This window comes from Schistocerca piceifrons, chromosome 6, assembly GCF_021461385.2.
Source record: "Schistocerca piceifrons isolate TAMUIC-IGC-003096 chromosome 6, iqSchPice1.1, whole genome shotgun sequence".
Lineage (NCBI taxonomy): Eukaryota > Metazoa > Arthropoda > Insecta > Orthoptera > Acrididae > Schistocerca > Schistocerca piceifrons.
The window spans coordinates 251,134,451-251,159,517 of NC_060143.1; the positions used below are offsets into that span (position 1 = coordinate 251,134,451).

The 25,067-nt window shown below is 42.8% G+C and overlaps 1 protein-coding gene across 1 annotated transcript in view; it reads right to left on the reverse strand.

The window, feature by feature from the left end:
• LOC124803257 (dynein axonemal heavy chain 1-like) overlaps window positions 1–25,067 on the reverse strand; it is an 866,140-nt gene that overhangs the window by 257,976 nt on the left and 583,097 nt on the right. Inside the window, exons 34-36 of the mRNA XM_047264440.1 lie at window positions 9,832–9,952; window positions 9,515–9,645; window positions 4,894–4,999 (exon numbers count right to left, since the gene is read on the reverse strand). Coding sequence (XP_047120396.1) covers window positions 4,894–4,999; window positions 9,515–9,645; window positions 9,832–9,952 — 358 coding nt within the window. The remainder of the gene's footprint in view (window positions 1–4,893; window positions 5,000–9,514; window positions 9,646–9,831; window positions 9,953–25,067) is intronic.

Consider the following 25,067-nt stretch of genomic DNA (forward strand, 5'->3'; position numbering starts at 1 on the left):
ATCCTTCCTCACTACTGGTAGCTTTACTGGTACATACAACCCCGCGTAATCCATTGTTATGGCCACCATAGTACCACGATAGTAGACGAGCAAGTTCTGGCTGCTTGGCTATGCTACTAGCTGTCATTGTACCTTTCACAACCCCTTCAGATACTGTTTAGTTGACAGCAAGAGTGGGCTTAACTGCCTATCTAGTGCATGATGGACAGGTTCCTGCAAGGTCATTAACTCCATCCTTGCATCCCAGATACTATATATCCTAGGGACTGCAGCAGTTTTTTCATCGTTATTCTTGCACCTGATACTTGCATCTATGTTTGTACCACTTCCAAATCCGAGTTTGGAGTGCTGGATGAGGCCCTGGCATAATCCTTTTATCCTTAGTATGCTGTCGAAGCATGCACATGTTACTTAACTCACTGCTCTTTAAGTTCACGATTTGCATGGATTCCCATTCCATAGTTATTTTATTTGCCTCCACTAACCCCCTTGCAGCCTCCACAGTTTTGTTCAATTTGCTTATATTGCTTGTGTCTGGTGTCCTGGACTCATGCAGTACCATTCCAATCTCCTTATGTGTCTGCTATCTGCTCCTTTATTCATACATATGCACTGAGTAACTTCCTGTGCTCCTTTGAAACTGCTTAGTGTTGTACCCCTGAAAACACCTCCTCCACCTCCTAATTTCACTCTGCAAATTCCACACTTTAAACACTAAACTTAATGGCTATCTGTGACTGGATGAAATGAAATGGTGTGTATGGCTAGGGCCTCCCATCAGGTAGACCAGTAATTTGGTGCAAGGCTTTGATGATCTGTGTGCCGATGAGGATGAAATGATATGGAATACAACACAACACCCAGACTATGAGCAGAGGAAATCTCCGACTTTGCCAGAAATCAAACCCGGGCCCCTTGCATGGCATTCTAACACACTGACAACTCAGCTTTGGAGGCGGACTGTGACTGAATAACACTACATCTGCATGGAAAATAGGACTCCACCATTCAGGTTATGATCTTACAGCAGCCCCATTCTGTCCCCTGTGAAGAGGCATAGCACTGCCAAAACTAGCATTCTTCTCTTCTGGCTGTTCTCCCATACAACAAACTGAGGATAGGAATCTGTATCACCTCTCTTCCCCCCCAGAAGCCTGCTGTCTCTGAATAGCAAGTCTTAACACACTAATGATAAAACCTACCCTAGAATCAACATAGAACCTTATCTAAAGTTTTAATACCCTATACTACATACAAAAGAACAATATTCAGAAATCACAATAAATATCAGTTATTTCCTTGGTCTCAATGCACACTGAGCATGAGGTACGTGAACTCCCTTTCCTGTTGCTCATCCTCCCACTTCTTCTTTGCCTCTTTCCTTGCCCTCACTAGTACCTCTCATGAAATTGCCTCTGGTGCAACCCTGAAAGGTCGTATATACCAACCATGCACAGTTATTGATCTTGTCAGCAGCTGCAGCTGCTCCTGACACCACTCTAAAGAGTAAGAGAAGTGAGTGTTGGGCTGGAGGATCCAGTGCAAACATTGTTGACAATAAAGGATGACTTTTAACTCCAATACATTACATGTCATGCCTCAGAAGGCACATATGCCTCTCTCTCAGTTGCTCCAGTGAGCACTGATGCATGGGCGGTGGCTTCCGACCTGAATGCTGATCAGGCCCCTATGTTGCTGATGGCTGGCCTGTGGCAGGTCAGTGTCGTCTGGAGGCTACGGCCATTGACGTCAGTGGTGCACCATTTCCCTCATTGGTGCAGAGCCCTGGTGGCCCCTCACTTGGCCCCCTTCACCGCTGTGGCAGGTGGAGACAGTTGTGCATTGGGTTTGACTCACTGTTCTCTGGCAGGAGTTGGATGTCAACTGGCATTAAGGTGCCAAGTCCTACGAGAAACTCAGCAGGCACAGATGTCAGGTTGGCAGGGCTGTGACATCAAGTCCTGTGAAGAACAAAGTGCTGACAGCAGGCACAGCCCTGTCTCAAGCCCACAGCTACTGCAGGCAACCTCCAATTGTCTCAATGCCCAGCATAGCTCTGGTATCATAGTGGTGCTCCTGGTCTCTGGCAATGAGAAATGCACCTCCCCTGTTTCAAATTTCAGACTTATTTATAAGTCTCTGGTGTGCATTTGTTTCACTAAACCCCAGTACCTAGTCACATTGCACATAACATGATACTTGCCCTGGTGTGGTGACATCAACCTGCTTGCTACCCAGTTACCACTACATGGTGCAGTTTATTGTTGCACTCAACTATCCTCATCTCACAATCCCCTTTTGTGTGTCTGTTTTTGTGACCCACATCACCACACTGGCACCTACTGGCCCCTGGCTGCTAATGCAATGCTTTAAGGCAGCTCTCTCACTACTTCTTATTACTTTTGCTCAAGGACTGAGTAGCAACACTTGTTGTTGTTGTGGTCTTCAGTCCAGAGACTGGTTTGATGCAGCTCTCCATGCTACTCTATCCTGTGCAAGCTTCTTCATCTCCCAGTACCTACTGCAACCTACATCCTTCTGAATCTGCTTAGTGTATTCATCTCTTGGTCTCCCTCTACGATTTTTACCCTCCAATACTAAATTAGTGATCCCTTGATGCCTTAGAATATGCCCTACCAACTGATCCCTTCTTCTAGTCAAGGTGTGCCACAAATTTCTCTTCTCCCTAATTCTATTCAATACCTCCTCATTAGTTATGTGATCTACCCATCTAATCTTCAGCATTCTTCTGTAGCACCACATTTCGAAAGCTTCTATTCTCTTCTTGTCCAAACTATTTATTGTCCACGTTTCACTTCCATACATGGCCACACTCCAATAATACAGACACAAGGTCTCACCTTCCTAGTATCCTAGCTGTGCCCATTCATAGAATAAAAACGTTTGCAAACTTCTTCATCCTCACTCCTGTCTGCCTGTGGAACATCTACCCTGCACTTTTCGCACAATTCAGTGCTCTGCTGCTTTTAAGAAAATGTTGAAGCACTTCATTCTGTCATTGTTATAGGACTTCCCAAAAATTAAGACTTTCCTTCTCATCCCGTACAGTTAGTCTGCCCTGACCCACAGTTCTGGGTGACTTTCCCAAAACCTACCCCTCTTCCTAGACCTCTCCAGTCCTTTTCCTTCAGCCTTATTCCTTCCCCTTCAACCCTTCTGCCTGAAGGAGGAGCCACTGGCTCCGAAAGCTTGCCTATCACAACAGTCTTTTATGTGTATGTTCTGCCACCGCTTGGTGACTACATTTTTTATCTATACAATTAAATAATTTTATCAGTCATTGATTGTTTTCATAGTTATATTGACACTATGATAAGCTACTGTCGCGACACCCTCCACCCAACAGTTTCCACACCCTTTATCACATCCTCTCAGTTCATGTCCCCTCACCTTCATTGGGAGCTGTTCTCTGTCAGTGCACTCACCGGTCCTTTATCCTTCTCTGCTCCTTTCCTTTTCCATCTGCCATTCCCCTCCTCCCCCCACTCACTCATGATATGCCTGGTAGCATTGCCCCGACACCATCTCATCACTGCAGGCTCTGCCAAGCAGTGCCGAGTTCCATCCCCCGACCTGCTATCCCTCCTTCTTCCCTGCTCCACTCCAGATTACTGCTTTCATTTGACCTGACACAGCTGCATTCTCACTGGAGTGGACAGAGATAACAGTTGTATGCATGACGTGCACTGTGTTTTTCTCTCTGAAGAAAGCTTTGGCTGAAAACTCTTGTGCAACAGTTTTCTCATTGTGCTTGTCTGCAACTCAACTTGTCATATTTACGGGTAAGTAGCATTCTATCCTTTTCATAATACTGTTGTTACCTTAGTATACAGAACACCTGGTTAGATATAAGAAAGGACCTGATAGTCCTAATCTTGCCATGTTAAATAAATAAATAAGTTATCCTTACAAGATCACACAATTTTCCTGGTGTAGGGCTTGTAAAAATGCGGCCTAGAATTGAAGACGGTAGAGTAGCACAGCTCTACATACATACATAAGGGCAGTCAATATACACAGTAGTTGATGATATGAGTCACTCAAAGTAACACTGTCACTTTTCAACTACAGCCAATATCTTATTAGCTTTTCTAGTTCATGAGCTAACAACCTGTGGTGGTTGAAGATAGAGGGAAGCACTGTGAAGTGCAGCAAAGTGTTCAACAGAACTCTCTCATTGTGGAGTGGTGTATTTATTACACCGATACACAAGGATCTTTGTTATGATGTTTCTTTACAGCAATTAACTGTGCTGGTACCCACTTTTTTCACTCCAAACACATTTCACAGCAAAAATGAAATGAGCATATGGCATTGCTGGTTGGGAGGCCACGACTGGTGAAGTTCAGCCGGAAGGTGCAAGTCTTATTATAGTCGATGCCACATTGGGCGACTTGCATGCTGCGGATGAGGATGAAATGATGAGAACAACACAACACTGTCCGCAAGAGGAGAAGATCTGCAACCTGGCTGGGAATCGAAACCGGGCCCTCTGCATGGGAGGCAAGCACATTACCACTCAGCTAAGCATGCGGACACATTGCACAGCATTAAGAATATAAAACAGGGTTTCATTTAGCATTTGGAAATTCCCTGAGGGCCCAGTGTACACTGGCAGAGTTAGGCATTTTTCCAAACACAATACCACTGCAACAAGTTATCTAATGTGCTGTTACTTAAACAGAGTCTAGAAGAAGATTAAAATATCTGTCTCACATTTATGAGTTGGGACTTTCCTTTATGATCACCACTTACAATGTTAAATAAGTTAATGGAAATATCAATGCCCATGTTATATCACTTATACCTCTAGAATTGGTATCTAAGTAAGATAGCTAATAATTAAAATAAAACAAATAATACCACACCCACCAAGATCACGCTGTGCATCATCTGCAATGGCCTGTGTTTCCTCAGCTTTAACAGCTGCTGCCTGTTCTTCCTTTTGAACAACTATCTTTGTTTCCTCTGCTACTGCCTGTAAATAAATGAAACATGTCCCAGTGCCTTAAAAAATAAACACAAATGATATGACACTGCTTTTTTAGTGTCAAACAAAAAGCAATGAGTTTATGTGGTATGAAATATTGGAAGCATAAAATCTGAGCAGGAGCTTGTAAGGAACTGTGGCTAAAATTTACAAGAGTAGTTAACCAAGCACTGCTTAGGTGGGTACCCAGTTATAAAGTTAGTTATGGGAGGAAATCATCCATAGTATACTGGCTCTCTATACAAATTACCGCACAAGCATTGACTATCGCACATTGGGTGTAAAACAAACCACAGCACTACACAAACTGAAATGCTAAATTAAATGTTTTTGGATGTCAAAACGGTAACATGTGAAGCCTTAAAAAATTCTGTAGTGGAAACTTATTGACAAAACCTGAAGAAATTCTGGTTAACCAGACACCAAAGTTAGTGGCCAGACACTGAGGGATAATATGGGAGCTAAAAGTGAAAGTTGCATTGAAAAAGCACTACTGTATTCCACCTTCATGTGTTCCTTCACAATGGAGTATCCAGAAGCACTTCCTCATTTTAATTCTTGGAATACAGCAAAGAAAAGTGATATAGATATTAGTTTGAGAGACAGTAACAGCTGAAACTTCTAAAAGTGAAGAAATCCTAGAGAGATTTTATGGATGAGTTTAATTATTGATCATAATATGCAAAACATTCCTCAAACAGAAAATTGCACATTGATGAAAGCACAGGTCACATTTGCCTAAAAAGAAGAGTAGCAGAACTGATCACAAAACTATCATCCAAATTATTGACATCCATCTTTTGTCAAATTTAATGAGAACTTGAATTTCCATGTCAAACAGTAAAAACATTAGCCCTTTAAAAACCAACTCATACTTTTTCACGTAACATTGTGAAAGCAATGGCTCAAGTCAATCAAGTGGAACAGTATTTACTGACTTCTGAAAACCCTATGACTTGCTACCATACTAATGGTTACTAAACATATTTGTCACTGGACTGACGATTTCTTGGTAGAGAGGGTGCAGCGTGTTACCTATTATGCACAATTGTCAGTAGATCTAGCTGTATCTTCAGATTTGGCTTAAGGAAATGAATTGGGAGACTGCTGTTCATGTGGTACATTAATGACTTGGCACACAGTGTTAATAGCAACCTCAGATATCAGTGATATCTTAACGTATCAAAGGGATGTAAAGACTGACAACTTGAAAGAGCCCTCATGGAAAATGAATGTTTGTAGGGCAATAAAACTTTGTGGAACCATTTGTAAGGATATTCATAACAGAAGTAATGAATAAACCACTGAAAGAAACACATTTTAATATCCATGTGAGAGGGTAATGTTTGTTAATTGTGTAGGTTCCAGATTAAAAATGTTCCTCAGTGTGATGACCATCAGCATCCATGACAGCCTGGAACTGCACTAGAGATTGCTTTACTGTTGCCAAAAACTTCTCAAGTGGGAAAGTGGGATGCTAGTGACCTTCCCCATTACACTCATCTTCAACTTCCAATGTGTGTTAGCATGCTATTAATAAACCACATCCTTTAGGCAACTCCACAGGCAGAAATCACAAGGGTTCAAATCTGGTGATCTTTGTGACCACACCTTCGATATTTGCAAAGAGCACTAACACTATTGCTGCTGTTTTGATAAAACAGTTTTACAATTAAAGGCCTGCTCACCTTATCCACACCCATAATGACTGAATGCAGCTGTGATGCACATTGATTTTAACCAGATATATCATCATTCCACCAGCAGCGTCCAATGGTAAGTCATGGCACTAACACTACTAACAATGCAAATCATGCAAAACACAGTTTGAACATCATGCCTATGAAGTTAGGTATCCATAGAGTAAGCAGTTTTCTGTCTACACTGACTCAAGTAGTGAAAGTTTACTTATAACCACTCAGTACTATTACTACTCACACTCACTCACACACACACACACACACACACAAAGAAAAAACAGGAAAGTAGTATCCCATGACTACAATATCAATGACTCACATTGGAATCAGTCCACTAATACAAATACCTGGCTGTGACAATTTGCTGAGATATGAAATGGAATAATCAAATACATTTGGTCATAAGTAAAGCACGTCATAGACTTCAGTTAATTTTTTCTTAGGAGAATGTCACAGAAATGCTGGAAAACCTAAACTGGCAGATGACTGAAGGCAGATGATGACTATCCTACAATAGCCTGCTCCCTGAGTTTGAATAAAAGATTAGACTTCTCATAACATTATGCACCCCTTCTTCTCATGCTCCATTCACAAATGAAACAGGAAAACAACCAAATATGTGTACAACAGGTAGTAGCTTCTGACATACACTTAATAGTGGTTAGTGGAGAATGGATGTAGATGCAAAGCTAAAGAAAGCACACCAACTTATGAGATTTTGAAGATTCTTTATTTATAAAGGAAGAAATTGATTGCATTCATTAGCCTCCTCCTTTCACAACATATACTACATGTCTCAACAACATCTTCAGTCCAAAGACTGGTTTGATGCAGATCTCCACACTACTCTTCATCTCCGAACAACTATTGAAACTTACATCCTTTTGATTCTGGTTAGATCCCCCCCCCCCCCTCCCCGCCCCCCCCTCCCCAAAAAAAAAAATACTAAATTTACTATCCCTCGATGTCTCAGAATGTGTCCTATCAACTGATCCCTTCTTCTAGTCAGGTTGTGCCACATTTTTTTCCTCTCCAATTCTATTCAGTACCTTTTCATTAGTCATTTGATCTAATCAGCTAATTTTCAGATTTCTTCTGTAGCACTGCATTTCAAATGCTTCTGTTCTCTTCTTGTCTAAATCTCTCTAATTTACATGTTTCAATGCTACATATAGCTACACTTCATACAAAAACTTTCAGGAAGGACTTCCTAACACTTAAATCTACATTCGATGTTAACAAATTTCCCTTCTTCAGTTTTTTCTTGCTATTGTCAGTCTATGTTTTATATCCTCTCTACTTCGGCCAACATCAGGTATTTTGCTGCCCAAATAGCAAAACTCGTTTACTACTTTAAGTGTCTCATTTCCTAATCTAATTCCCTCAGCATCACCCAATTTAGTTCGGCTCCATTCCATTATCCTTGTTTTGCTGTTGTTGATGTTCATCTTATATCCTCCTTTCAAGAAAATGTCCATTCCATTCAACTGCTCTCCCAAATCCTTTGCCAACAGAATTATAATGTGACCAGAAAACCTCAAAGTTTTTATCTGTTCTCCCCCAAATCCCATGACAAATTTTTCCTTGGTTTCCTTTACTCAATGTACAGATTGAATAACATCAAGGATAGTCTACATCCCTGCCTCACTCCCTTCTCATCCACTACTTCCCTCTCATGCCCTTTGACTCTTGCAACTGCCATCTGGTTTCCATATTAGTTAAAAATTTCTTTCCCTCCCTGTATTTTACCCCTGCTACCTTCAGAACTTCAAAGAAAGTGTTACAGACAACACTGTCAATAGTTTTCTCTAAGTCTATAAATGCTATTCTCTTAGGTTTGCCTCTCCTTAACCTCTCTTCCAAGAGAAATTGTAGGGTCAGTACTGTCTCATGTGTTCCTTTTTTTTTTCAAACATCCAAACTGACCTTCCCTGAGGTCTGCTTTTACCAGTTTTTCTCTTCTTCTGTACAGAATTCATGTTAGTATTTTGCAACCATGACTTATTAAACTGATTATTTGGTAATATTCACAGCTGTCACACCTGCTTTCTTCGGAATTCAACTCAGGTCTTTTAGTGCTCTGTCAAATTCTTCTCATAGTATCATCAGCTACATCCTCTTCCATTTCTATGATACTGCCTTCAAGTACATCTGCCTTGTTCAGACCATCCATATACTCTTTGCTCATTTCAGCTTTCCCCTGTCTGCTTGCCAACATATTTACTCAAATTGCCAAGAGCAAGTACAAAATCTTAATGCAATCAATGATGGTAACAATAAGTACATTCATTCATTTACACAATGTATTCCTCAGATCCCTGTTTGGGACAATTTTTTATGGATGTGCAATAATCCAAAACGCACATTAGCACAGAAACTGCTTCCAGAGTATATATTTAAACACTTATGATAAATAATACAGCAAAAATGTCTATACATGTCACTTACTTCACATTTGACACTTTTTTACATGGGTTATAAGACAAATTTTATTTATGTGTGAGCAGCAACTTTGTTCATTTGTTTATGTTGTTTTATGTTACATTAAAATAAAACTTGACATTAAGGGACAGTGGAGACTGAGAAATGAACTTTGTAAAGGAATCTTTCTAATTCTCATCTGCTGTTGTCTATATCACTGCAGAAAATATGCATAAGTCACAGTGCCTGCTCCCATTATATAGCTAGAATTTCACTAGTTGATTGCTTTAAGCAGAGGTGCATACTGTTTGCAAGCACTGCAATGTCACGTTCCAACTAATAAAATCGACTGAAAAGATATACTTTGCGCTTTAGTACTCACAGTGTCTTCAGCTATTTTCTCCAGCATCTTTGCAGCCTCTTTGGCAGCTACTTCAAGTGCTGGTCTCATTGCTGTTAGCTCTATTTGAAGTTGCTTCACTTCTTCAGCAGTGCTCAGAAGCTTGTCAAGCCCTATGGAAACCATCAGAATTTTGGTAGTTATATTCATACATGTCAATAGTGGTAATAGACTTTTATTCACTAACACACAATTGCATAACAGTGTGCAAATTGCAAAATTTTAAAACACAGAGTATGAATAAAATGATAAGAACCTTAGGTATAAAATGATTAAAATAATCAGATTAATGAGCAAACCTGTTTGAAGCCGCTTAATGCCATTTGCCAATTCTCCTCTTTTGGTACCATATAGTCGCTGAAAACTTGACAGAAGCTCCAAATAATTAGTGGGAGTCACATAATTATGTCGTGACAACTCCTGTTAAAACAACTCATATATAAAAACATGCAATGTAAGTGTGAAGCTCTGTGCAAATAGTTATGAGATAAAATATTTTGAATATTTCACAAAAGTAAAAAAAAAAAAATCAATGCTACAAACTGAAAAGATAATTAACAGGAGGACCATGCTGTCTGCATTATGGGTTACAACTGTGTCTAGAGCAAAACAGTTTTGTCATTTTACAGAAAATCCCCATATTGAAGAACCTGACCCAATAAGACAAGTGACAGGCATACAAAACACACAAAATTTGCATTAAAAATCATTACATTTGTAACATATTTTGATCTGTCTATACAATTATTATCCCTCCACACTTCTACCCATTACCAGACTGACAATTACTTGATGTCTCAAGGTAGGTCCAAGAAACTGATCTCTTCTTTTAGTCATGAACTGCACAATAAAAGTATTATGTCACTCTCATGACTTGCACAACTTGTGGTTTTTTTTCTTTTTTCTTTTTTTTCAGATGCTAATTTTTAAAACTTTTTTGACTATAGCAAATCATTACATACAGCCACATGGGTAGTGAAGGTAAATGTGGATCTTAATTTTCAGGACATTTTATCAGAGCAAGCTGCGGGCCAAATTATCCAGTTGTGAACTGAGAAATGTTGCCTGTGTTTACTGCTCAGTTTGTGAATGGTAACTTCAAGCTCAGACCATACATAAATTGTTACTTTACTGCAGGAAGGTCTTCAGTTTCCAAAGTTGCTTACCAGATTGGCTTACACCATAGCAAAGTCAAATATAAATGTAGGCTTTTGTGGCTATTGTCACAGTCCAAATTTTACTGGGTTTGTGACAGCATTGTCAGTATGTAAAACTACCAACGTTTTGGTCAATGTTCTTCAAGGTGTTTTTGTTTACAAACAACCGGAAGGAGGTCATTTGCAACAGTGACCGAAACATTGGTAGTTTTACATACTGACAATGTGATCACAAACCGAGAAAAAATTTACTGACCATAGCAAAGTTGTTCAGACATCTAGTTCCTATCATGAGACACAAAATATATCTGTCTCAAAGTGGTCATTTACAGTCTACAACACCAGATGATGAATGTGTTACGTCTGCCACAGACGGTCCCTGCCAGGCAGACTATATCGTACACCCCTGTGTACCATATAACATACACAAGCACTTGCAGGCGGAACCACAAGGAAAACAATTCTTCAAAACAAACAGAACTTGCTAGAGACTAATGCGAACCTTTTTCTGCAGAGGTCACCTCACAGATACAGGGAAAGTTGGAGTACTCTGCCGGCTTTATAAGGCCAGCGCTGCAGCAGTACAGCCAGTTCCTCGCCGAGCTAGGACCAGCTCTGACAGACCTCACCGATGCTCTTGATAAATGGTCTTCTACAAGTTACTTGCTTTTGTGTGTACATAGTGATTGTTCGAGAAGAGCAGTTCAGTTTCAATAAACGACATTATACTGAGTGTTCTACAATGCTGAGTATTCTCCAGTGGCGACGAGTATAGTGGAACGAACCAACGAACATCATGGTTATGACAGCAACACCTACAGAATGGCAACATTTCTTTCAAGGACTTCTGCACCAGTTTTTGGAAACTCAGACACAACTGATCACCGAAATCTGAAGCCTCCACCACCATGTGACGCCACCACCATTCCAAGCACTCAACGATGAAGTTGGAGAATGGGAAACATATGAACGACGTATCCGGCAACACTTCACGATTCATCAAGTCACCCAAGAAGACAGGCAGTGCGCTTTTTTCTTGTCATGGAACCAATTGAAGATGTAGGTCCTGCTCACGAAACTACAGCCACTGGACCCTGACTCCCTCACCTTCACCGCCATCTGTGCGATGTTAAATGCCTACTACAAATGCCAATATCATGTGCTCGCAGCCCGCGTTGAGTCCTACCAATGCCGGAAGACACCTGAGCAGACCTATCACCAGTGGGCTGCCGAGATGCGAGGTCTCAGCAGCAACTGTAAGTTTCACACACATCTTTCCAAGGAATCATACGCTGATGACATGGGGCGTGACCACTTGATACAGGCAGCGCCAGACGCTGCTTTCCACCATGACGCCCTCAAGTAGAAGACTCGTCCCTTGAGCAGGTCATAGAATTAGGCTGTAAGTTCGAAATTTCTACAGCTGCTGATCATCGACTGGAATCCAGGGAAAATGTAGCAGCAATCTGTGACAATGCCATGACAGACACCAAAGCTGTCGCAGCAATCCAGGACCGACGCGGTCGGAGACCGCCTCCACAACAAGACGCCGAGTTGCACCATCCCAGCTGGAGCCAGAAGCCACTGCAGGAACACAACCAGCAACATCGTCGTGGGGATCGTCTCCGCCTGCCTTCCTGCCCCACCTGCTATTCAACACATGATAGAGAAGATTGCCCAGACTGCTGGGCGCAATGCACACACTGCGGCAGGGAAGGCCATTTAGCATCTGTTTGTCGTGCAAAAACAACCACCTCCAGCAACCGCCAGCCCAGGCCATATCCAGACGGCTTGAACAACACCCCAATAGATGTCAACAAGGTAGACAACTCCTCGACATTAAAAATTTTTATAGACATCACTATCAATGACAAGCCTCTGCGTCTACAAGTGGACACAGGCGCGGCAGTATCATTGATTAATTACACTTCATATGCCAACATTGGTTCACCACCCCTCTCTCCAGCCCCTAAGCACCTACTGGTGTACAATAAGCAAGAGATAGCTCTCCTAGGACAATTCACGGCTCAAGTCAAGTACAAATCGGTTCACCATCCAGTCACGTTTCTGGTTGTCAACAATTCCTCCACAGCAGACTTATTTGGACTGGACGCCTTCCGCTTATTCGGATTTTCCATTGTGGATTATGTTCACCTAGTGTCTCACCACGTTCCTTTTCCTGAAGTTGACGCACTCTGTAATGAATTGCAGGACCTGTTTTCACCAGGCATAGGCTGTGCCAAGGACTTTGAGGCCTCGCTCCAACTCCATCCCGCTGCCCAGCCCTGCTTCTTCCAGGCATGTCAGGTACCAGTGGCACTACAACAGCCGCTCAAAGAAGAACTCCAACATCTTCACGATGACTGGGTTCTCCAGCCCGTGCGGTTCAGCTTGTCTTCCACGCTTTTAGTCATCGTGCAGAAGCCAGGCCGCCGCCTTCGCCTCTGCGGTGACTTTAAGACTACAGTCAACCCACAGCTTCTCGTTGACGACTATCCCCTTCCACGACCGGAAGATCTTTTTCGCAAATTGGCAGGGGGCTCCTACTTTACCAAAATCGACCTAGCAGAAGCATATCTCCAAATTTCTCTTGATCTTTATTCCCAACGATACACTGTTATAAATACTCCTTTCGGCCTCTTCCAACTAAACCGACTCATGTTCGGTTTAGCCAGTGCTCCTACAATCTTGCAAAGATACCTCGAACAACTTCTCACTGATATCCCGACCTGTATAAATTACCAGACGACATAGTCGTCACGGGGTCCTCCTCTGAAGAGCACATAGCCAACCTCCGCATCCTCTTCCTCTGCCTTCGAACTGCACGTCTGAAACATAATATTTCTAAATGTTCATTTTTCCAACAATCTTTTTCCTATCTGGGTCACATCATTTACCACAATGGTATTTCTCCATCTTTCTCTCATATCGACACCATTAACAACCTGCCCCATCCCCGGGACCTTCATCAGTTGAAATCCTTCTTGGGCAAAATTTCGTATTACAGGAAATTTGTTCCTTCTGCAGCTCAAGTGGCAGCACCCCTGTACCACCTCTGCCGCAAAAATGTCCCATTCTGTTGGACCCCAGTCTGAGAGACCACCTTCCATACCCTCAAACAGCAGCTCCAATCCACTTCATGTCTCATGCCTTATGATCCAAATCTTCCTCTGATACTTGCTACGGATGCCTCTGAGTATAGTGTGGGAGCCGTCCTGTCTCACAAATTGATGGATGGGACAGAGCGCCCCATAGCATACATCTCAAAAGCTCTCTCCACAGCACAAATCAAATATTCCCAAATCGAGAAAGAAGCACTTGCCATGGTTTTTGCCTGTTCCAAGTTCTATCCCTTTCTCTATTGCAAGTCCTTTCACATTATTACTGACCACAAACCACTTCTCTCTTTATTTGTGCCTTCCGCGTGATTACTGACCAAAACATCCCTACGTCTCCAGCATTGGGCGTTGTTCTTATCCCAATTTCACTACACCATGCATGTCCGTATCACCTCCCAGCACGCCAACGCAGACGCCTTGTCGCGTCTACCACAAGGTCCGCACCCTGCTTTTGACCAGTTGGACCTCCTCGTTTTTCAGATTGATGATGATGTCCAAGAGGCCCTGAAGGCATTTCCCGTTACAGCTGTCAAAGTAGCTGCAGCCACCGCAGAAGATTCCCTCCTCCGAGTCGTCCAACACCGCATTCTCCATGGCTGCCCATCCTCGCCGCCTCCTCAGGATAAACACCACCTCCGGTTGTGCTATTCTATCTGACACCAGCTTTTGGTGGTGGATGGAGTCCTCCTTCGCTTAGATTCAGCAGAACCGAGGGTCATCGTTCCAAGATCCCTGCAGCCAACCATCCTCCACATTCGTCACTAAGGGCACTGGGGGATCGTTCGCACCAAATACCTCACGTCTGACATCACAGAGATGGCGCAGCGCTGTACCGTCAGTGCCCAACAATTGCCCCTTCACCCCCAAAAATTCCTTCCCTGGCCTATGCCGAACGGTCCCTGGGAAGGCATCCACCTTGACTTCGCGGGACCATTTTTGGGCCACCAATGCCTCCTAGTCACTGATGCATTTTCCCATTTCCCATACATCGTTCAGTGTTCAGGAATCACCACGCACGTTACCTTATCAAAAAAATGGTTCAAATGGCTCTGAGCACTATGGGACTTAACATCTGAGGTCATCAGTCCCCTAGAGCTTAGAACTACTTAAACCTAACTAACCTGAAGACGACACACACATCCATGCCCGAGGCAGGATTCGAACCTGCGACCATAGCGGTCGCGCGGTTCCAGACTGAAGTGCCTGGAACCGCTCGACCACTCCGGCCGGCTGTTACCTTATCAGCCCTCGCAAAAATATTTTCCTTGGAAGGATTACCAAAAGCCACAGTCACGGACAATGGACCACAATTTCGAAGCCAGGAATTCCTCTCCTTTTGCACCGACAACGGCATCCAACAACTTCTCACCCTGCCCTTCCATCCCCAATCCAATGGGGAAGCGGAAACCCTGGTCAGAACTTTCCAGACCCAAATGCTCAAATATACCAAAGACCACTCCCTTGAAGATGCTCTGATGCTATTCCTCAGTTCCGATCGAGCCACTCCGATAGAGGACAAAAGCCCAGCAGAAGCACTCCACGGCCACCAACCCAGGACCCTCCTACATATTCTCTTCCCCTCTCTAAGAATTACAGTGCCTCCTGGGCAGTCCCGGTTCTTCCCCGGCTCCTTAGTCTGGACCCGAGGTTTTGGCACTAAAGCAGGTTGGCTGCCCACCGTCATAGAGCGCTCCAAGTGTCGCCAATTTTTTGATGTTATCTTGGATGGCCACATCGTCCATCGTCATCGAAATCAATTGTGTCCTCGCTACCCTGAGACACCTGCACCGCAACCAACGACACGGACCATCGCCACCTCTACAACCCATTCCGGACCACCTACACAGACCCCTTCACTAATGCCATATACTGATTGCATGGGTGACGTTTCAGGGCATCAGTCACCGCCACCAGCACCACAAACACAGCAGCCGCAGCCGACGGACCAGCTGCCCGGCCCCTCTCCAGTGCCTCCCCACCGGCCGATGGCCACCAATGAAGACGAACCAATGCCACTGGTCCCACCCATGCTGCCATCACAACCAGTACACAGGTCAGCCCGCATCGCAGGATGTACAGCACCATATTCTCCAAGAGGCAGCCTTCACAGCCTCCTCCAGGGAGCCGCAGCCGCAGATCTCCACGACATATCAGCTATCGATATTTCGCGCAGCTCCCTCCCTGGAAGGGAGGTATGTTACATCTGCCACAGATGGCCCCTGCCAGGCAGACTACACTCAAGACACCCCTGTGTACCATATAACATACACAAGCACTTGCAGGCACAACCAAAAGGAAAACAATTCTTCAAAACAAACAGAACTTGCTAGAGACTAATGAGAACCTTTTTCTGCAGAGGTCGCCTCACAGATACAGAGAAAGTTGGAGTACTCCGCCGGCTTTATAAGGCCAGTGCTGCAGCAGTACAGCCAGTTCCTCGCTGAGCTAGGACCAGCTCCGATGGACCTCATCAACGCTCTTGATGAATGGTCGTCTACAAGTTATTTGTTTTTGTGTGTATATAGTGATTGTTCCAGAAGAGTAGTTCAGTTTCAATAAACGACATTATACTAAGTGTTCTACAATACTGAGTATTCTCCAGAATGCTAACTAGAAATTATGGCTTTTAGGTGCCCCAAGGTGAATACATCAGAGTTGTGCACAGCCTTTTTGGTGACAACTGGGAGAGCTATGTCGATCCACAGTGCATGCAAGTATCTCCATGTGATTAATTTAGCCACAAGGCATCCATTACAAACAACAGAACAAACCCTCCTCCCATACCATAGTGTGTGAAGAAGGTGGGTGAGGGAGCACCTGAGATGGAACTTGGATCAATCTATCAAATTCACTTCACTGACAAGAGCAGGATTTTCTAATGCATGCTGGTCTTAGAATAAGGCTGAGGATATTGTCAGGTAGCAATATACAGACTCAGCTGGGAGGAGGGTCAGTCTTGTTTTGGGACAGTATCATATAAGGATGCCAGCTACTTATCATTCTTGATGGCTGAGAGTATCTGGACATTATTTTACTTTATTATTAGATTTGAGTTCTCATGGCTGGAGAGGTGTCATTTAAGTTACACTATTTACCATATTAAATATAAATTGTTTAAAATTTTTCATATGATATATGAAGAATATTTTTCACAAAAAGAATATATAACAGATGAAAACAATATTATTTTGTTCAGTAATGTTAGTCACTATTCCAGAATTCCCCAACAGAGTATAATGGTTGCTTTTTCAAGTCCTGTAAATTTTCTTTTTGTATATCGCTTGAGGCAGACATTGCATTTCTTGAGGCAGTGCATTGAACATTTTTATGGATAATTGGAAAGCTGTCTTTTGCTCCAGGCAGTTGAGAGGTTGGTATGTCTATGGTCCTCTTGTTGTGGGCTTCATAATTGTGCATTTCTTGGCTTATAGTGAGGGCCCCTTGGTTTTCTTTGCATTGATGAGAGGCATCAAACACATAAAGGCTGAAAACGGTCATAATACACAACAGGGTGACTACAGGCTTGCAGTGCTCCAGTCTTTTGCCTGATGTGATGGTCCTGACAGCTCTTTTTATGCATGTCATGCCCCTAACAGCAGCTCATAATTAACATTGCTACAAAATGAACCATGGACCTTGCCGTTGGTGGGGAGGCTTGCGTGCCTCAGTGATACAGATGGCCGTACCGAAGGTGCAACCACAACGGAGGGGTATCTGTTGAGGGGCCAGACAAACGTGTGGTACCTGAAGAGGGGAAGCAGCCTTTTCAGTAGTTGCAGGGGCAACAGTCAGTTGACTGATCTGGCCTTGTAACAATAACCAAAACGGCCTTGCTGTGCTGCTACTGCGAACGGCTGAAAGCAAGGGGAGACTACAACCGTAATTTTTCCCGAGGGCATGCAGCTTTACTGTATGGTTAAATGATGATGGTGTCCTCTTGGGTAAAATATTCCGGAGGTAAAATAGTCCCCCATTCGGATGTCCGGCCGGGGACTACTCAAGAGGACGTTGTTATCAGGAGAAAGAAAACTGGCATTCTACGGGTTGGAGCGTGGAATGTCAGATCCCTTAATCGAGCAGGTAGGTTAGAAAATTTAAAAAGGGAAATGGATAGGTTAAAGTTAGATATAGTGAGAATTAGTGAAGTTTGGTGGCAGGAGGAACAAGACTTTTGGTCAGGTGAATACAGGTTTCTAAATACAAAATCAAATAGAGGTAATGCAGGAGTAGGTTTATTAATGAATAAAAAAATAGGCGTGTGGGTAAGTTACTACAAACAGCATAGTGAACGCATTATTGTGGCCAAGATAGACATGAAGCCCACGCCTACTACAGCAGTACAAGTTTATATGCCAACTAGCTCTGCAGATGATGAAGAAATTGATGAAATGTATGATGAAATAAAAGAAATTATTCAGATAGTGAAGGGAGACGAAAATTTAATAGTCATGGGTGACTGGAATTCGAGTGTAGGAAAAGGGAGAGAAGGACACATAGTAGGTGAATAAGGACTGGGGGTAAGAAATGAAATAGGAAGCCGTATGGTAGAAATTTGGCACAGAGCATAACTTAATCATAGCTAACACTTGGTTCAAGAATCATAAAAGAAGGTTGTATACATGGAAGAATGCCGGAGATACTAAAAGGTATCAGATAGATTATATAAGGTAAGACAGAGATTTAGGAACCAGTTTTTAAATTGTAAGACATTTCCAGGGGCAGATGTGGACTCTGACCACAAATTTAACATATTCACAAGTACCTTTCCCTTTAATCCATATAAAAACAGTTTCATTAACAGATATCTTACGTCTATTACGTGTATACAAGGAAAAGGGTGAGGGTGACATATATGACGTCATACATATATACTCTAACATTGCCAACAGCCGGCGGGCGTACCTAGTATGACTAGTACGCCCGTCCGGGATAACGTCAAAAATCGAAAATTCAAATTTCCAAAAACTAACACTGCCATTCAATACTTATGTCATATAATAGTAAGAATACCCAATAAGAAACAATTGCAGTAACAATGTACGACAATATTGAACAACAAAGATATCGGCGGGGTCAAAGGTCAAGCGCTCAGAGAGCTGACGTAACATGCTGTTGCATACTCTATGTCGACAGATTCGTGATGTACGCTTACAGGTTTTAAGCTACGCTACAGATCTTTGGGCTACGCTACAATTCAATTTATTTGTGAAAATACAATGTACAATCACCTACAAATTTAACTTATTCACAAGTACCTTTACCTTTAATCCATATAAAAACAGTTTCATTAACAGATATCTTACGTCTATTACGTGTATACAAGGAAAAGGGTGAGGGTGACATATATGTTGATTTGCCAAAGTCTTTATATGCATTTTCAGTAATATGATATGTTCGGTATGCTATGATGTCACGATCAACGAAGCTTTCCAGTCCAGATACATTAGGTACACCTGTTCCACCACGTACAACAGCGACTGTCAGCCATCCATTTCCGTGGGTAAAGGAATCATTGATGTCGATGCTGAAATTCAGTCTGCATCCACAAAAGACTGCAGGTCCGTCCAGTAGAGAGTGTGCAGCAACAGATTTGATGGTATTCTTTTTCTTGTTGGCGGCGGATGTGTCAGTCTCAGGCGGCTGGCGCGCTGCCAAGATGGACTTCAGCCGCCTTATCGGCGGGGTCAAAGGTCAAGCGCTCAGAGAGCTGACGTAACATGCTGTTGCATACTCTATGTCGACAGATTCGTGATGTACGCTTACAGGTTTTAAGCTACGCTACAGATCTTTGGGCTACGCTACAATTCAATTTATTTGTGAAAATACAATGTACAATCACCTACAAATTTAACATATTCACAAGTACCTTTACCTTTAATCCATATAAAAACAGTTTCATTAACAGATATCTTACGTCTATTACGTGTATACAAGGAAAAGGGTGAGGGTGACATATATGTTGATTTGCCAAAGTCTTTATTTGCATTTTCAGTAATATGATATGTTCGGTATGCTATGATGTCACGATCAACGAAGCTTTCCAGACAATATATAAAACAATTGAAGACGTTGAAATGATCACATCCGCCCCCGACAAGAAAAAGAATACCATCAAATCTGTTGCTGCACACTCTCTACTGGACGGACCTGCAGTCTTTTGTGGATGCAGACTGAATTTCAGCATCGACATCAATGATTCCTTTACCCACGGAAATGGATGGCTGACAGTCGCTGTTGTACGTGGTGGAACAGGTGTACCTAATGTATCTGGACTGGAAAGCTTTGTTGATCGTGACATCATAGCATAGTTGACCTTTGACCCCGCCGATAAGGCGGCTGAAGTCCATCTTGGCAGCGCGCCAGCCGCCTGAGACTGACAAACAGCGGACGCGAGCGCCTAGTGAGACTAGTGCTCGCGTCCGGGATAACGCTCTGCTGGCACTGTGAAATATTCTAAGTCCCTTATCTGTGACGCGCACTGCGCGGCCACAAAAGCGAGCGCAGCCGGCGAAGCCGATCATTCGCGCTGCTGCTGCTGCACAGGCAACTGCATTGAACGCTGCCAAGATGCCATACAGAAGATACAGGCGCAGTCGTCGTGCAAGACAGACAATATATAAAACAATTGAAGACGTTGAAATGATCACATCCGCCGCCGACAAGAAAAAGAATACCATCAAATCTGTTGCTGCACACTCTCTACTGGACGGACCTGCAGTCTTTTGTGGATGCAGACTGAATTTCAGCATCGACATCAATGATTCCTTTACCCACGGAATTTGCATTTTCAGTAATATGATATGTTCGATAGGCTATGATGTCCCGATCAACGAAGCTTTCCAGTCCGGATACATTGGGTACTCCTGTTCCACCACGTACAACAGCGACTGTCAGCCATCCATTTCCGTGGGTGAACGAATCATTGATGTCGATGCTGAAATTCAGTCTGCATCCACAAAAGACTGCAGGTCCGTCCAGTAGAGAGTGTGCAGCAACAGATTTGATTGTATTCTTTTTCTTGTCGGCGGCGGATGTGATCATTTCAACGTCTTCAATTGTTTTATATATTGTCTGTCTTGCACGACGACGGCGACTGTATCTTCTGTATGGCATCTTGGCAGCGTTCAATGCAGTTGCCTGTGCAGCAGCAGCGTCCGCTGTTTGTCAGTCTCAGGCGGCTGGCGCGCTGCCAAGATGGACTTCAGCCGCCTTATCGGCGGGGTCAAAGGTCAAGGGCTCAGAGAGCTGACGTAACATGCTGTTGCATACTCTATGTCGACAGATTCGTGATGTACGCTTACAGGTTTTAAGCTACGCTACAGATCTTTGGGCTACGCTACAATTCAATTTATTTGTGAAAATACAATGTACAATCACCTACAAATTTAACTTATTCACAAGTACCTTTACCTTTAATCCATATAAAAACAGTTTCATTAACAGATATCTTACGTCTATTACGTGTATACAAGGAAAAGGGTGAGGGTGACATATATGTTGATTTGCCAAAGTCTTTATTTGCATTTTCAGTAATATGATATGTTCGGTATGCTATGATGTCACGATCAACGAAGCTTTCCAGTCCAGATACATTAGGTACACCTGTTCCACCACGTACAACAGCGACTGTCAGCCATCCATTTCCGTGGGTAAAGGAATCATTGATGTCGATGCTGAAATTCAGTCTGCATCCACAAAAGACTGCAGGTCCGTCCAGTAGAGAGTGTGCAGCAACAGATTTGATGGTATTCTTTTTCTTGTCGGCGGCGGATGTGATCATTTCAACGTCTTCAATTGTTTTATATATTGTCTGTCTTGCACGACGACTGCGCCTGTATCTTCTGTATGGCATCTTGGGTGACATATATGTTGATTTGCCAAAGTCTTTATTTGCATTTTCAGTAATATGATATGTTCGATAGGCTATGATGTCCCGATCAACAAAGCTTTCCAGTCCGGATACATTGGGTACTCCTGTTCCACCACGTACAACAGCGACTGTCAGCCATCCATTTCCGTGGGTAAACGAATCATTGATGTCGATGCTGAAATTCAGTCTGCATCCACAAAAGACTGCAGGTCCGTCCAGTAGAGAGTGTGCAGCAACAGATTTGATTGTATTCTTTTTCTTGTCGGCGGCGGATGTGATCATTTCAACGTCTTCAATTGTTTTATATATTGTCTGTCTTTGCTGCACAGGCAACTGCATTGAACGCTGCCAAGATGCCATACAGAAGATACAGGCGCAGTCGTCGTGCAAGACAGACAATATATAAAACAATTGAAGACGCTGAAATGATCACATCCGCCGCCGACAAGAAAAAGAATACCATCAAATCTGTTGCTGCACACTCTCTACTGGACGGACCTGCAGTCTTTTGTGGATGCAGACTGAATTTCAGCATCGACATCAATGATTCGTTTACCCACGGAAATGGATGGCTAACAGTCGCTGTTGTACGTGGTGGAACAGGTGTACCTAATGTATCTGGACTGGAAAGCTTCGTTGATCGTGACATCATAGCATACCGAACTGCAGATTAAAATTGAAGAAACTGCAAAAAGGTGGGAATTTAAAGAGATGGGACCTGGATAAACTGAAAGAACCAGAGGCTGTACAGTGTTTCAGGGAGAGCATAAGGGAACAATTGACAGCAGTGGGGGAAAGAAGTACAGTAGAAGAAGAATGGGTAGCTCTGAGGGATGAAGAAGTGAAGGCAGCAGAGGATCAAGTAGGTAAAAAGACGAGGGCTAGTACAAATCCTTGGGTAAGAGAAGAAATATTGAATTTAATTGATGAAAGGAGAAAATATAAAAATGCAGTAAATGAAGCAGGCAAAAAGGAATACAAACGTCTCAAAAATGAGATCGACAGGAAGTGCAAAATGGCTAAGCAGGGATGGCTAGAGGACAAATGTAAGGATGTAGAGGCCTATCTCACTAGGGGTAAGATAGATACTGCCTACAGGAAAATTAAAGAGACCTTTGGAGAAAAGAGAACCACTTGTATGAATATCAAGAGCTCAGATGGAAACTCAGTTCTAACCAGAGAAGGGAAAGCAGAAAGATGGAAGGAGTATATAGAGGGTCTATACAAGGGCGATGTACTTGAGGGCAATATTATAGAAATGGAAGAGAATGTAGATGAAGAGGAAATGGGAGATACGATACTGCGTGAAGAGTTTGACAGACCACTGAAAGACCTGAGCCGAAACAAGGCACCGTGAGTAGACAACATTGCATTAGAACTACTGACGGCCTTGGGAGAGCCAGTCCTGAGAAAACTCTAGCATCTGGAGAGCAAGATGTATGAGACAGATGAAGTGTCCTCAGACTTCAAGAAGAATATAATAATTCCAATCCCAAAGAAAGCAGGTGTTAACAGATGTGAAAATTACCAAACTATCAGTTTAATAAGTCACAGCTGCAAAATACTAACACGAATTCTTTACAGACGAATGGAAAAACTGGTAGAAGCCAACATTGGGGAAGATCAGTTTGGATTCCGTAGAAATATTGGAACACGTGAGGCAATACTGACATTATGACTTATCTTAGAAGAAAGATTAAGGAAAGGCAAACCTACGTTTCTAGCATTTGTAGACTTAGAGAATGCTTTTGACAATGTTGACTGGAACACTCTCTTTCAAATTCTGAAGGTGGCAGGGGTAAAATACAGAGAGGGAAAGGCTATTTACAATTTGTACAGAAACCAGATAGCAGTTATAAGAGTCGAGGGACATGGAAGGGAAGTAGTGGTTGGGAAGGGAGTGAGACAGGGTTGTAGTCTATCCCCGATGTTATTCAATCTGTATATTGAGCAAGCAATAAAGGAAACAAAAGAAAAATTCAGAGTAGGCATTAAAATCCATAAAAAAAATAAAAACTTTGAGGTTCGCCGATGACACTGTAATTCTGTCAGAGACAGCAAAGGACTTGGAAGAGCAGTTGAACGGAATGGACAGTGTCTTGAAAGGAGGATATAAGATGAACATCAACAAAAGCAAAACGAGGATAATGGAATGTAGTCAAATTAAGTCAGGTGATGCTGAGGGAATTAGATTAGGAAATGAGACACTTAAAGTGGTAAAGGAGTTTTGCTATTTGGGGAGCAAAATAACTGATGATGGTCAAAGTAGAGAGGATATAAAATGTAGACTGGCAATGGCAAGGAATGCGTTTCTGAAGAAGAGAAATTTGCTAACATCGAGTATAGATTTAAGTGTCAGGAAGTCGTTTCTGAAAGTATTTGTATGGAGTGTAGCCATGTATGGAAGTGAAACGTGGATGATAAATAGTTTGGACAAGAAGAGAATAGAAGCTTTTGAAATGTGGTGCTACAGGAGAATGCTGAAGATTAGATGGGTAGATCACATAACTAATGAGAAGGTATTGAATAGAATTGGGGAGAAGAGGAGTTTGTGGCACAACTTGACAAGAAGAAGGGATCAGTTGGTAGGACATGTTCTGAGACATCGAGGGATCACCAATTTAGTATTGGAGGGCAGCGTGGAAGGTAAAAATCGTAGAGGAAGACCAAGAGATGAATACACTAAGCAGATTCAGAAGGATGTAGGCTGCAGTAGGTACTGGGAGATGAAGAAGCTTGCACAGGATAGAGTAGCATGGAGAGCTGCATCAGACCAGTCTCAGGACTGAAGACCACAACAACAACAACAACAACACAAAAAAGTCCATCCTCCAGCCCCATGTCAAGCACTGAAGTCAACACATCAATAATAGGTTTCTATTTAAGGACAATAATGGACAGGTACACCATGCACACCCTCTGAACATCTTCCTCCACAAAGCAGGAATCAACCAAATGGAATGGTCTATGGTATTTGCTGATATTAATCTGAGTTAAGCATACCTTGGGACCAACTGAAAATTGCAGTGTTTCATTACAGGAGTCCCCCCCACACACTGAATTTCCTGAGAAGGCAGCTGTCAAAGAGTAGTACATGCTTCAACAGCAATGTCTGAACCACTTCATAGACAACACACCACAGAGAATTCAGGCATGTTACAATCCGCAATATGGAGTAACAGATGTGCACTTCCAAGTTTCAATTTGTAATACAGGTCACCTTCAGAACCCGATTACTGTTAGTGCGAAGTGTAGCTTGTGAGTTGGGTAAGGATTTAGAGAAAAATTAGTTTTCTAAAGCAGCAGTTTTCTCTGAAACTCCAAATTTGATGAACTATTTTGTAAGCCAACAAAATGAGAGAAAGCTGGCTACACTGGAACTGGCACAT